At 38.2% G+C, this 15410-nt stretch overlaps 1 protein-coding gene across 2 annotated transcripts in view; it reads left to right on the top strand.

The window, feature by feature from the left end:
* NALCN (sodium leak channel, non-selective) overlaps nucleotides 1–15410 on the top strand; it is a 263906-nt gene that overhangs the window by 97078 nt on the left and 151418 nt on the right. For both annotated transcript variants that reach the window (XM_060079639.1, XM_060079640.1), the window contains one exon: nucleotides 1638–1769. In XM_060079639.1, the coding sequence (XP_059935622.1) occupies nucleotides 1638–1769 (132 nt within the window). The remainder of the gene's footprint in view (nucleotides 1–1637; nucleotides 1770–15410) is intronic.

Below are 15410 nucleotides of genomic sequence, written 5' to 3'. Positions count from 1 at the left end.
ACCAGAATGGACTTAAACAGACATGGGTATGGAGCCTGGCTCTGCTGTATACTTGCTGTGTGGGCTTGGACAAATGACTTAATCTTTCTGAACTCACTGGAAGAAGTGATTAATATATCCCACTGTGTATATGGTGGAAATGAAAAGAGATGAAATAAATAACATACTTATAGTATTCAATACATGGTAGCTATTATAATAATAGTCATTTTTTTGGAATGCCTAATTATTTCACCTCAGTGTAGGCAGCAGACTGGGACCAGACTTGGGTCCAAATTGTGGTTCCATCTTCAACACGTGTGTGTCAGAGAGAAAGTTATTTAACTTCTCTGAGCCTCAGTTTCCTTCTCTATAAAGTTAGGGTAACTTCCTAGGGCCGTTATGACATAAAATGAGTTAATTTATGTAAAGCACCTACAACAGCTCCAGGCACATAATAATTATAAATATAGACATTAGCTATTATTACTTGTAGTATAATTTTCAATAACATATTTATGCAAAGGGTACAAAGTTCCAATATATAAGATAAATAAATTCTGAAGATCTACTATACAGCATAAGTGCCTGTAGTTAGCAATACTCTATTGTATATTTAAAATTTGCTAAGAGGATAGATGTTATGTTGTGTTCTTACCACTAATAATAATAATAATGGAGTTGAAAGGAAGCTTTGGGTGGTGACGGCTATGTATATGGCCTTGATGATGGTGATGCTTTCATGGGTGTATTTTTACCCCCAAGCTCATTGAGTTGTATACATTCAATAGGTACCACTTTTTAAAATGTCAACCATACCTCAATAAAGTGGTTTAAAACATAGAGAGTAAATTATTTAAAATAGTAATTTAAAGAAATAAATAATTTACAGAGGCAATAAATTTAAAAATAAATAGATCTTAGGTTTCTCCCACTTTTCTGGTTTTACGATTATCTCTAAAATGCTTTCCTCAGCAGTAGCTCTTTCTCTTGACAGAATAAAGCAATACTTGTTATGTGGTATCAGCTTTCCAAAAATAATTTCTGCATAGAGTCAGTAGTAAGGATAAAAGCTTCCTAACTAATCAGTGAAAATTAAGATATAGGCTATATACAAGTTCAATGAAATGTATTTTCAGCTTTTAACCAAAAGTCTCTGAAACTCTCTCCCCAGTTATTTTTTAGCTGCCTGCAGAAAAATGATTCCTTTGCTCACACTATTTAGTGAAATTCATCACGTTATCTTAGAAGGACTGTTCTGGACATGTGGTTGCCAAGGGGCAGGGGGGTGGGGGAGGGAGGGGTTGTTAGTTTAGGATTAGCAGATGCAAGCTATTATATAGAATGGATAAACAACAGGCCCTACTGTAGAGCACAGGGAACTATATTCAATATCCTATGATAAGCCATAATGGAAAAGAATCTGAAAAGGAATGTGTCAATATATGTATGTATAACTGAATCAGTTTGCTGTACAGCAGAAATTAACACAACATTGTAAATCAATTATACTTCAATAAAATAAATTTTTTTAAAAAAAAGACTGTTCTGCACAGCAGCATATCACAAAGATGTTGCAGACCAAGGCCTAAGCACCTAGTTCTGTCGAATCATGGGTTTGTTTCTTTGTTAAGAGTTCATCTGTTTTTCCTCCTCAGCAAATGATGCGGTCATCCGTCTTCCACATGTTCATCCTCAGCATGGTGACTGTGGACGTGATAGTGGCTGCCAGCAACTATCACAAAGGAGAAACCTTCAGAAGGAATTACGACGAGTTCTATCTTGCGGAGGTAAGCAGCTCACGGGGTGCAGGTCACTTTTCAAGGTAGACGAAAACCTCGGCTAGTCAGAGCACCGTTTTTAAATGTGAAAATTCATTGCAGTTTGGTAATTACTGGACTTTGACCAAAGCTGATTCATTGTCTGCTTCGGAGGTGTTTCTTTTGTCACCGTGTTGCCTGATTTGTTTCCTGTCACCCTGGGCCTGAGTGATCTTTCTCACCGTGTGTCACATTGCCACGGTAACCTTGCCCTGGGTGTCACTCTGGCCATCTTGCTGTTTTCCTATCAACCTCTCATTTTCTCTCCTTTGTCATGTTGTGTTAGTCTGTTTCCTCCTAAGTGTAAGCAAGCACAGATTCAGAATATTATAAATGAGCAAGTCAGCTCAGCAGTACCAAGGAGGGGGCTGGAGAGAAACTGAAAGATTTCTGTTCTAAAACTCTGAGGTGTTGCAACCTGCACTAAAGATGTCCAGTCAGGAACAGGTAGGTTTAGTGATTACATTAGCATCATCCAGCACCCCGCATCCCATACCAGAGTTTTGTAATAGACTTCTTATTGCTGGGGTAACTTTGTTAATATTTGATTCTTAAATATTTTTTAATGATTTCCAGAGACCACTACTTTTATTCATTGTAAAAAATTATTTCTAAAATATATCTTAGAATTCAGTGGTTATGTATTTATGTAAAAATTGACAGGTCTTTTGAAACCCATTCATCATATAAGTGAGGAATGCATATCCAGCTGTGCTACACTTCAAGAAATCCAATATATGAAAAAGACAACTTAAAAAGCAGAAACGTCGCAATGTGATTTTTTTTTAATATTTATTTATTTATTTTTGGCTGTGTTGGGTCTTCGTTTCTGTGCGAGGGTTTTCTCTAGTTGCAGCAAGTGGGGGCCACTCTTTATCATGGTGCGTGAGCCTCTCACTATCGCGGCCTCTCTTGTTGCGGAGCACAGGCTCCAGACGCGCAGGCTCAGTAGTTGTGGCTCATGGGCCTAGTTGCTCCGCGGCATGTGGGATCTTCCCAGACCAGGGCTCGAACCCGTGTCCCCTGCATTGGCAGGCAGATTCTCAACCACTGCGCCACCAGGGAAGCCAGCAATGTGATTATTTTTATTACAAAACCACTTTTCGTATACAAAATCAATTTGCATTATTGTTGAGTTTCTTATATATGCAGACTTCTCCCAGTGCATTTAAAAATGGATTTGGTTAATAAAAAGTCAATTCACCAACACATCAACTTTTCAGAAAAAGAATTGATAGTATACAGCTATTGAATATAAACATCTATGTGGGTGTCAAGAACCTTTTAAGGAGTCACTTATGAATTCCCCTCTTGTGGAGGTTTGTTTCCTGTAAGAAAATATCATTAGTATTAGACTTTCACTGTAGTAGAGTCTCTGTGATGTGACACTGCCTGATAGCTGTGTCGTATATGGAGCTTACAGTTTAGCAAAAATATAGACAGTGAACAATAACAACTTTTTATGCTGTGGAGAACAAATGACGGGCTCATGAAGAAATTATGTCCAGCCCAACACCTGAAAAATGGGTATAATTTTGCTGCAAATCCAGCACAGAAAGCATGGCTTGTCATTGAAAGCAGAGGGAAACATGGACCAAGAGTCATCCTTGCAGGTGAATTTCTAACACAGGGATGGGACTTTAAGGAATTCCCATCAAGTAATTTCCGTCTGTCCTGTGAAGTAGGAAGCAAGGTCTCCATCCAGCCTGATGATGAGACGGTAAAGTGGGAAGCTTGTGGAGAAGAGAGATCGGACAAGGGTAATGTGGAGAATGCAAAAAAAGCTAATGACTGATACATCGAATGCAGCACTGAAGACTGAGACTACAAATTTATAGTGATGCCAATTGAGACAGGCCTGTGACTTTTTTCGGCCTTTCCTAAAGGGGAGAAAGGCAACATTCGGATTGATCCAACTCTAGAGCTTTTTCAGTCTAGTGGAGCTGAGAGACAAGGGATCAGGGAACATGGGTGGTTGGCAAAGGAGTTGAAATGATGACCCTGTGGTCTAGGTTGGATATGAAAAGAGGGAAAATAAGAGGAGAATGAAAGAGTAAAAATGAAGGATCAAGGGTCTCCAATGGTCAAAGAACAGGTATAGTTAAAGGGATGGAGTAAGAGAGCTAGAAGATAAGGTTGTGATCAGAGAGTGGGGTGCAGGATTTATATTTCAGAATAATTCTGGGTAACTAAGTACAAAATCTAGGGTGTTCCATGGATGTGGGTGGCTCAAACGTAATGATGGAGTCAAGGCAAAGATGGCAGGGAACTATCGGGGTATGGTGTTGGCTAAATCTTCACAGCGACACACGTCATTGAGCGTGAGGCCAGTTCTTCTGGAAAGGAGTGCAAGTGGCACGTGGAGTGACTGACAGAGAAATGAATAGAGGTCAATAGAGGGCCCTCTCTTGAGGGCACAGGGAGAGTGTGGGAGAGGGGGTTTTCACCTGTCGGAGTACATCTCAAAGGGGTGTGGAGCAGTAATGGGTGGGGCATCTCTGCCTCATCCACACATTGTCCTCCACGGGCCACATGGGGCACTGGAGCATGAGTATCCTGTTCTGGACAGGGCACTGGGGGGAGTCATGCATTTGGGACAGGACCCGTAGAGACAAGGATGGAAGAAGCAGACCCTGTGCTCAGAGATCGAGAGTGAAGAAGAAATTGTTTAACAGGGACCGAGAAACCCAAAGGTTAGTTAAAGGCTCTGGGTGAAATGAGGTGGGAAGAGAGGCGAGGTGGAAGAATCACACAATAATATTAGAACCAGAGGCAAAAAGGCTGATGACAGAAATGCCTAGAATAAAAACAGAAATGGCTACACGTGATTGACCTTATGCCTGTCTCACTGGAAGGAGCAAATTATATTTGCTTCTGAGGGAGCCCTGGATATTTAGAGATTCCAGTGTGCATACTTTGTAGCCCAGTGTGCATACTCAGTCGTACTAAATCAATCCTATACAGTAAATACATAAGCCATTCTGGGAACCGAAGAACAGAACAGAATCCTCCAGTAAACTTTACCTAATTTTTTCATAAACAAAATTGATCTCTTTCCTAGTGTGTTTATGTGTGTTCGCTGATTTATGATCACGCTGTAAGAAATTCCAACAAAATTTCAAATATTTTAATATCATAGAGTTCACTGATACTATTTGAGTGTATAGGTAGCGTCCAGTGGTAGTTGAAAAATCCTTGTCATTGTTCTTTTTTGTATATAGTACTATTTTTTAATTTAAAAAATCAGAAAGAGGGACTTCCCTGGCTGTCCAGTGGTTAAGACTTCACCGTCCAATGTTGGGGGTGCAGGTTTGATCCCTGGTCGGGGAGCTAAGGTCCCATATGCCTTATAGCAAAAAAACCAAAACATAAAACAAAAGCAATATTGTAAGAAATTCAATAAAGACTTTAAAAATGGTCCACACATTGGGCCTCCCTGGTGGCGCAAGTGGTTGAGAGTCCGCCTGCCGATGCAGGGGATACGGGTACGTGCCCCGGTCTGGGAGGATCCCATGTGCCGCGGAGCGGCTGGGCCCGTGAGCCGTGGCCGCTGGGCCTGCGCGTCCGGAGCCTGCGCGTCCGGAGCCTGTGCTCCGCAACGGGGGAGGCCACAACAGTGAGAGGCCCGCATACCGCAAAAAAAAAAAAAAAAAAAAAAAAAATGGTCCACACACACAAAAAAACTTTAAAAAAAAGATTATTAAAAAAGATCAGAGGGCTTCCCTGGTGGCGCAGTGGTTGAGAGTCCGCCTGCCAATGCAGAGGACACGGGTTCGTGCCCCGGTCTGGGAAGATTCCACATGCCGCGGAGCGGCTGGGCCCGTGAGCCATGGCCATTGAGCCTGCGCGTCCGGAGCCTGTGCTCCGCAATGGGAGAGGCCACAACAGTGAGAGGCCCGCGTACCACAAAAAAAAGAAAAAGATCAGAAAGAGAGGATTGTATAGTAAAATCTGGCACATGTGTTTCTATTAATTGTTGCCCACTTCCCAAACCACTGAAAGTAAATTTGATTTTCATAAACAACGTAGTAGAGATTTAGTTCACTTAAAAAATGTATAGACATCACTTTATTCTTGAACTATATTCAGAATTTTTTCCACATCCATTTATCAATTTGGGGTGTCTGAGTTTCCCAAAGCATGTTTGGTCTTTATTCAAATCACATTATCTCTTTTCTTTGTATCAGAAACTTGCACATGGTATGTTTTAAATGAGTGTGGATAAGTCATTTTAATCACACTTAATTTTTTATAAAATACTCTCTTTTAAAAAAATTGGTAAAAATGGTTTGGGCTTAAGCCAGGAGTCAACAGACTTTTTCTTGAAGAGCCAGATAGTAAACATTTCAGGCTTTTCAGGCCATGTGCCCTCTGTTTCAACTACTCAGTTCTACTGCTCTTGTGCAAAAAGTGAATGTGGCCTCAGAAGGGTTGTGTCCCAGTGAAATTTTATTTATGAAAATAAGCATTAAGCTTGATCTTGGTTTAAGCTGTAGAAACACAGAGCATGCCAACTAACATCCCCATGGGTTAAATTCAAATATAGTAAGACTAACAACATAATAGCTACCATTTTTTTAGAGGTTCCATTATGTTGCCAAGTGCTTTAAAGGGATTCATTATCTCATTTAATCCTCAAAATGGCTATAATAACAGCAATTCAAGTTTATGGACTATAATAACATAGTGTTTAAAGTAATAGCATTATGTAATATTTTGAAAAGTTTACCTTTAAAATAGATCACAAGAGGCCATGAGCTTTCAGAGAAGTAATTTCTTGAGTTCCCACATACTCCAGAATAAATTATTTTGAAAATCCAAAATAAACCACTCTACCCAATAGGAGTCAACGTGCAGTCTAAACAACATCCTTTAAGCATAAATTAACCTGCTTAGCTTCTACTGTGAAGCTGGGGACTTGTTTAGTTACTTTGGATTAACTAACATAAATTTAGAATTAGTTGAGAAACAGGGAAAACTTTTCTTTGTTTTCTAGGCTCTACATAAACATAAAGAGGTAAAGAGTTACTTTCTTTTGTAAGAGTTTCATTTTTCATTTTGATCTAAGATAAGTCATTGTCATTAGTATACATAAAATCACATGTTATAATGAACATAATTATATTTTACAATGTATAGTCTCATTTTCTTAATAAAGAGTAAAACTTAAACAATACTCTCCTATTATTATATAAAAAATATAAATATATCTGTATATCCACTAGATTGTATGTTTAACAGAAGTTTATCAGCACAGCCTTATGCACAGAAGATTCACAATTTTAACTAAATTCCTCTTTTAAGAAACTCATAAATTGGTGGGAGAGAGAGGAGAACAATGAAGTTATAACAGCATATCCCTGTTGCATTTCTGGTCGAGACAGAGGTTTACCTCATTTAGAACTCCAGGGTGTCTCTTTGGTTTCCTCTTTTTCTATGATTGTTCTGTGTTTTGAAGCAGAAGGGCTTTCATAAGCATAGAATCATTTTGCCGTCCTACAGGAAGTTATCTTTTCTAGCAAAGTGATTTCTGTGTTCCTCTGAAGACATTTGGCTTTATGATATTTGTTAAAATGAAATTAAGTGAAAGAGCCATTTATTTTAGTTCCAACAAAATCTGACAACCATATTTCATCTCAATCACAAGAAATGACTGAATTATGAAAGTAACTCATCCTGCTCTACCAGCAGTCTTTCATATTGTCATTAAGTTTAATTTCATTTTCTGGGTAACTTTAATTAAATAAGTATCTTTTGGCTGTAGCTTTTTCATGTGTTTCTATAGGATTTGGGCAGTATCTTGCTGGGTGAAAAAATAACACAGTAATGACATCCTCGATTATTCAATAATCCATCTCCAAAGTTTGCCCTTTAACTGTCTAGAATATTGAAGTTACACTATAGACTAAGAGTAGGTGATTTACAGACACCTCTGGAATGATGCAGGTCATCATTTATTTGGGTGTTATTTAACCTGAATTTTATTTAGGAGAATAGTGTTGCCTGAATTGCATTTGTCCTGTTATCTTCTTCTGTGATAAATATGCATTCATTTTCTCATGAATTGCCATTATGTTTCTCTGAAATTATGAAATAGAGTCTGCAACACAAATCCTGGATAATATATTTCAAATATCTTTGCACATATGGGCAGTATTTCTACTATTTTATCTTCTCAGACCTGCATAGTACAATCAGCTCATTTATAATTTGTCACCTCTAAATGTTCATACATTATTCATTGAATTAAAAGTGCAGAACAATTTCCATTGTCCCATTTATATTAAGCATGTCATTTTCTGTTCAGTTATTTTTCTCCGGAGCTTCAGAAATTTGGCAATCTCTTGTTGTCTTACCTGCTAGCCTCACAAATCCAATTACAAGTTCTTTTGGAAAACAAGCATTTTAAACTAATTTCTTGCAAATTTCATTCTAAAAAAAAAAAATCTTTTCACAAGTTATGTGCTGTCATCCTAAGAACAGATATAATAGTGTTTCTTAGGACAGTAACTCCTTTAAATTTATTAATTTAATTTAATTTATTTAATTTTAATTAAATCTGCATTCCCTTATTGTTAATTTCCTTGAGGACAAGAGGGCTTGTTATAGTAGATATTAAATGACATATGTATTATTATAAGATGAAAATTTGGAAAATAAATAATAAAATGTGGTGTTTAAAGAACTCATACAACCTGCATTCCTGAAAATATTAGTTAAACTCTGCTGTCGTGACATCAAACCTGATTTATCTGTACAGCATGAATTCTCAACGGGAGGTGAAAACACCTCTAAGGGGATAAAAATTATTCTTGGGGAGGCAAAAAAATCTTATTCTTGCCATATATAAAGAAGAGATTGATATGTTTATATTTATAACATAACTGTGCTAATAAAATTTCATATGGTGTAGTGATTAGAAACTAAATATCTAAAAAGACTCCTCGGTCAGGGAGGTGGTTAAAAAAAAAAAAAAAGATTGCAAAACACTGACTTAGGAAAATTGTAAGAAGAAAGAAATATTTTGGTTTTTTCATGTATTGTTTTCAATTTTTTTCAAATAATGTGACAAAAATATTTATGAAAAGTTTATTATCCTCTTACAAATCTTGCCTTCCCTCTTAAAAAGACAAGTTTCAACTTGAAGCACCCACCGATGGTGTAATGTACTCTGAGGGTTCGAGACAGAGGAAAGGTCCCCCGTGACCTTTTCGATGTGGGGACTGAAGAGTTAGGGGCCAAGGTCATGGATGCTCCCAGGCTAGGAATGACGAGGCTGCACTGCTGACTGCTAAGGATTTGCAGAGGACCTAGAGATTGTCATACTGAGTGAAATAAGTCAGACAGAGAAAGACAAATATCATGTGACATCACTTATATGTGGAATCTAAAAAAACGGTACAAATGAACTTATTTACAAAACAGAAATAGAGTCACAGATATAGAAAACAAACTTATGGTTGCCAAGGGGGAAGGGGGGGAGGGATAAATTGGAAGATTTGGATTGACATATACACAGTACTATATATAAAATAGGTAACTAATAAGGACCTACCGTATAGCACAGGGAACTCTACTCAATACTCTGTAATGACCTATATGGGAAAGAATCGAAAAAAGAGTGGATATATGTATATGTATAGCAGATTCACTTTGCCGTACAGCAGAAACTAACACAACAATGTAAATCAACTATAGTCCAATAAAAATTTTTTTTTAAAAAAGGATTTGCAGATAACCTCTAGATTGGACACATTCTTAGGTGATGCTTCTGGGGAGCCCTTCCAGGTAACTGGGTTCTGCAGACAGCCCGCTAGCCTCCTTTTTATACGGCCAACAGCATGACCGTTGCAAGTTCCACCCTGTCCAGCAACTGTCAAGGTTGAGTTCCTTGAGGCAGGCTGGAGCCACCCATTGAAAAGAGGTTTTACTAAAAAAACCTCACTGCTTCTACCCTGATTCTCCCAACTGTTATCTTCTGCTGAATTGGAATCCTATGCTAAACCCTCTAACCTACACTAAAATAACTGACAACTTAATTTTCCTAAATCCCTTTCGTAATTCCTGACATAGTTCTCCCCTATGCCAGAATAACCCATAATTACAAGTAAGTTAGACATATGCATAATATTTTTCCATGAAATGTCAGCACTTTGGGATTGATACTGATTTTCAGAGAATGGGAACATTAGCTTGTTAACCATTAACAAACTATGTTAGAAAAAAGGTATTTGCTCCCAGGAGAATTGGAATCAGGAATTCTAGTAGGAAAATCAGTGGGAATATGGGTATTATACATAATCACCTAATAGCTAAATCACCTAATTGCTAAATCATTTTTAGTGCCTTTTAGTGTCTTTGAAAAGCATATAAGTTTTCCCACCAGGCAAATAATAATGCAGATGGATCCAGCTGCCTATTTTATTATAAATTATGATCATTTAAACAGGTCATTCCATCTGTCTTTTGATAACAAATGCAAAGTTAGTAAAGTGATTAATTGTATTTATATGTAATTAGACAATCTATTTGGATATATTTCAGGCATTTATTGGTAGTTCCCTGCTTTAAAAAAAAAAAAGCCTACTTTGATATGGATTACATTCCTTCCTTTGGAGTGAAAGTCTAAAAATATAGGTGAGGGAGAAGTGGAGACATGGGCAGTGGCCAATGCTCCCTCTGCTGATACAGCAGCCAGGCTGGGCTGCAGGGGAACCTTCAGGATGGACGCATCTGAGTTTCAGCTTTTCCTGAACTCTGCCAAGATGCCTGGGGGAGGGGACCGGTGCTGGACTTCCTCATCGTGCTGCGGGCCCTGGAGTGAGAAGCCAGGGTTAGAGAAAAATTGCCTCCTGTTATGACTTGAAGGGATCTGGGACCTCTGGTCGCCTCAGGCTGACCCTGCAAAGGAGTTGCATCTGCCCACTGGTTGCTTGTGGCCCTGGGAGGTCTAACAGAATCCTGTTGATCTCAGTGATCCAGGAAGGGAATCTCCCCAGAAGCTGAATTTCTCCCAGGAGGGAAGTTGGGAATGGATTCCACCAGCCTGGGAAGAATCCTGACACGAAGCAGCTTCCTCCTGCTGCCCAGCAAAGCGGCTGCGGGGTTTTAGGTCTTTTACCACAAAAAAAACATGTTGCCTCATACCATCCCTTGTTTACCACTGCTCAAGAGAGCATTTTTTTAAAAAAAATTTTATTGGGGTATAGTTGATTTACAATGTTGTGTTAGTTTCAGGTGTACAGCAAAGTGAATCAGTTATGCATATACGTATATCCACTCTTTTTTAGATTCTTTTCCCACATAGGCCATTACAGAGTATTGAGTAGAGTTCCCTGTGCTATACAGTAGGTCCCTATTAGTTAGCTATTTTATATATAGTACTGTGTATGTGTCAGTCCCAATCTTCCAGTTTATCCCTCTAACCCCCTTACCCCCTGGTAACCATAAATTTATTTTCTACATCTGTAACTGTGTTTCTGTTTTATAGATAAGTTCGTTTGTAGCCTTTTTTTGGATTCCACGTATAAGCGGTATTGTATATTTGTCTTTCTCTGTCTGACTCAAGAGGCCGTTAAAGACAAACAAACAAAAAGCATATAGCCATGAGCAAGCAAAGAAAAATATTCTTACACAAAGGGATTCAGAAACTGAGGATGGAACTGGGAAATCCAAGATGAACATCTAGTTTAGGAGTTTCCCAGTAGAGTAGAACTGACGGGAGAGAGAGTAGGGTTTTTTTCCCCCAGTGTCTCAAAGCTAGATAATTAGGGCAAAAAACAAACCTCCTGAACTTTGACTAACATTTTCAAAAAGTGAGCTGAAAAGGGCATGGTCGTTGATGAGAGCTAATTATTAACATAGGAGAGTAAGTGGAAAAAATTAAAAAACAGTAGAAAACATGAGGGAAAAGCAAGAGACTAGCCACTCAGATGTGAACAATAGGAGCCCCTGAAGGACAAAGGGAACAGGAAGAAGAAGAATAATAAATGAGAGAAGAAAAATTTCCTAAACTGAGGTAAAGCATAAATCTATAGATTGAAAGAGCTCACTAAGTCTCAGAGAGGATAAATGAAAAAAAGGTACATTCCTAGGCATATCCTGGTGACCTTCCTTGGTTGCAAGCATAAAGAAAAAAGTTTTTTAAACCTCCGAATGGGCTTAAATAACCTGCAAAATCAAGATAAATATATTGTGCTTTGGATGACTCATCCTCAATATTGGAAAGTAAAGGCAGTGAACCAACATATATATTGACCACTGAGAGAAAAGAACTGCAACTCAAGACAGTATGCAGCCAAAATATTCAGTGTTAAAAATGCACTTTAGGGGCTTCCCTGGTGGCACAGTGGTTGAGAGTCCGCCTGCCGATGCAGGGGACGCGGGTTTGTGCCCCCGTCCAGGAAGATCTCGCATGCCGTGGAGCGGCTGGGCCCTTGAGCCATGGCCGCTGAGCCTGTGTGTCCGGAGACTGTGCTCCACAACGGGAGAGACCACAGCGGTGAGAGGCCCGCGTTCTGGAAAAAAAAAAAAAAAATGCACTTTTGATAGAAAAGGATTGAGACTGTATACAACCCTTGATGTTTATTTGAGGAAACTACCCCAAAGTATGCTAAGCCTAAGATAAATTCTTCACAGTCCACAGGACTAGGTAGATAAGATGAAAAGGAAATAACAGTAGTGGGTATTGAATCTAAATGGAAGATGGTAATTGAAATGTCAAGTAAGTGTCCTTGAAAAAAAAGAAATAATTACAATTCAAAAAGCTAGAATTGGGACTTCCCTGGCGGTCCAATGGTTAAGACTCTGCGCTTCCACTGCAGGGGGCACGGGTTCAATCCCTGGTCATTGAACTAAGATCCTGTATGCTGTGCAGCACGGCCAAAAAAAAAGAAAAAATTGATGGTTGATCTCAGAAAAAGCAGAATTTAGGAAGAGGGGTGATATCACTGGGAGTGTGGGTGAGAGAAGGATACTATGAAGTCTGTAGGTTGGCAGGGGTGTGAGGAAAGAGTGAGCAAGTACATTTGTGCGGGAGAGGAGTTTACAGTTATTCAATTTGGATGCAATAATAAAGAAGTATAGGTTGGGGCTTCCCTGGTGGCGCAGTGGTTGAGAGTCCGCCTGCCGATGCAAGGGGCATGGGTTCGTGCCCTGGTCTGGGAAGATCCCACATGCTGCAGAGTGGCTGGGCCCGTGAGCCATGGCCGCTGAGCCTGTGCGTCCGGAGCCTGTGCTCCGCAACGGGAGAGGCCACAGCAGTGAGAGGCCCGCGTACCACAAAAAAAAAAAAAAAAAGTATAGGATGATGTAGGACAGTTGGGAATTAAACTGGGAGATTAGAAAAGCAGAGTCCAAATAAACAAGGGGGAGAAAAGACATTAACAACAATTTGACCGAGCCAGAAAAGACAAGAAAAGGTTAAAAGATGAATATCAATGACATACAATAAACTAGAAACATAAGACCAGGTATAACTTTGGCACGCTATATGTGAGAGGGTTGAATTTTTCTACCAAAAATCATAGAAAATATGCCTTTAAAGGAGAAATGGCTGATTAAAGGTTGGGGCAGAGAAGGTCTGCCTTTTTTAAAAGGCAGATTTTTAAAAAATCATAGAAACTATGATTATGTTTAAACACAAAATCAAATAGTATCTTGATTCTAGGAGACGCATACAAAGTGGCCCCAGAAAGGGGCTGAAAATCGTCTATGAAAAAACTAAAAGTGACATCTAAAATATTAAAACATTTTAAATACTTAGCAGACCATGCAAAAAAAAAATTAAGGAATATTCTCAAGGCCAAAAATTGCGTTGATGTGAATGAAGAACAGCTAATGGGCTCTAAGGCCAGTGGCTGTCCTGAGGGTATTTGCATATGCTTGTCACCTAGAACTTGCCATTTTAAGAGCTGTATCCTGGACAGACAGAGGGGCTGTTCAAGGTGAAGAGTCAAAACAGAGACAGCCCCACGTAACATCAGGACACATGAGGTCTGTACCTCAGTGAGAGAAGGAAAATGTCCATCCCTCAGAAGGAAACAGTGGGGAAACCTTCAGTCTTGACCTCGAGTCCGAAAGAGTAGGGAAAGAGTACGCTTTGTGAAAATGTATCAGCACAAGCCTGCCCGCGTGGGATTGGAGTTCAAAATCACATTACTTTCAGGTCTGAGAAATGTCAGCCAAGAAATTGATTGAAAGGGGTAGCAAATTTGTAAGATACCTCATGCCCTCTGCTGAACCAGTTCTTTCTGAAAAAAAAAAAAAAAAGTGTACTCTAAACACAGGTCTTGAAAATCTAGAGGAAATTAATGCTTTCCTGGCAAAGTACAAACTACCAAGTTGATGGACTAAGTAAGAAAGCTGATCAGAAGAACAGTGGAAAGCTTTGATCTACCGTTACAAAAAAGATTGGGCCCATGTGGTTTTCCTGCTGGATTTTTATCTACTTTCAAAGATGAGATAACTCTTATCTTATTTAAGAAATTACAGATTGTACAAAAGATGGGAAACTCCATAATAAGTTTGATCAGGCTACCATAGGCTTAACCCAAACCTTATAATTATAGTATAAGTAAAATTACAGACCAATTGTATTTATGACAGTAGCTGCAAAAATTATAAATAAAATATTATCCAATAAAATCAGCATAAGCATCTAGGGTTTATTCTAGGAATATACAAACCAAGGACTCCTGTGATATATTTCATTGCTTCAATGAATTAAAGGCTAATGCCCTCTAAGTAAAATAAAAGAGAAAGAAAGTCCTTAAACATGGTAGAAATTATTACCCTAAGCTCACTGCAACCATTATATATGAATACTGAGAAACTTTCATTGAAAATAAGGAGCATATTATGGACTCCTGTTATTACCACCACATGACTTAGTATATATTACTGTTTGGCTATACCATTATAGCTAATGAATTAATACAATTAACTCCAAAATAAATCTTGAAAAACATCGTATCTTCATTGGCACATGAAATAAATATATGTTTAGAAAGCCCAAGAGATTTTTAAAATTTTAGAATTAATAGAAGAATTTAGTAAGGCAAGTTGAGAAAAATCAATATAAATAAATCAGTAGCTTTTCTTTCCACTGGAAATAACTAGGTAGAAATGGTAAAATAAAAAATAAAAAAGGTAAAAAAAATTCACTTTCATTAGTGACTGGAATATTAAATGAATAGAAATCAATTTCAAAATCAAACAATAACATATCTTTATGGGGAAAATTTTATTAAATAATATGGGCCAAATAAATAGAAAAACATAGTGTGTTTCTAGATATGAAGACTAGTTATTAACTCTTCTAAGGCTTTATATGTACAAGGTAAAGAAAAAAGTTATAAAGATGGACACATGTGACCATATAAAAATTAAAGTGCTTATAGAACTAATTCCACTAGAGTTAAAAATCTAACTATTGACTAGGGAAAAAATATTTCAGTTTATATAGCAGACAAAGATGAATGTCCTTAATATCAACAACTCCAAAAACTGATAAGAAAGAAACAACACCACCATAGAAAATTGGGAAGGTTATGAACAGAAAATTGTTTTTAAAAAAATAATCTAAGTCATCAATACACATCTGGACAGCTA

This window comes from Mesoplodon densirostris, chromosome 17 (genome assembly GCF_025265405.1).
Source record: "Mesoplodon densirostris isolate mMesDen1 chromosome 17, mMesDen1 primary haplotype, whole genome shotgun sequence".
Lineage (NCBI taxonomy): Eukaryota > Metazoa > Chordata > Mammalia > Artiodactyla > Ziphiidae > Mesoplodon > Mesoplodon densirostris.
This window is presented reverse-complemented; position numbering and strand designations above follow the sequence as displayed.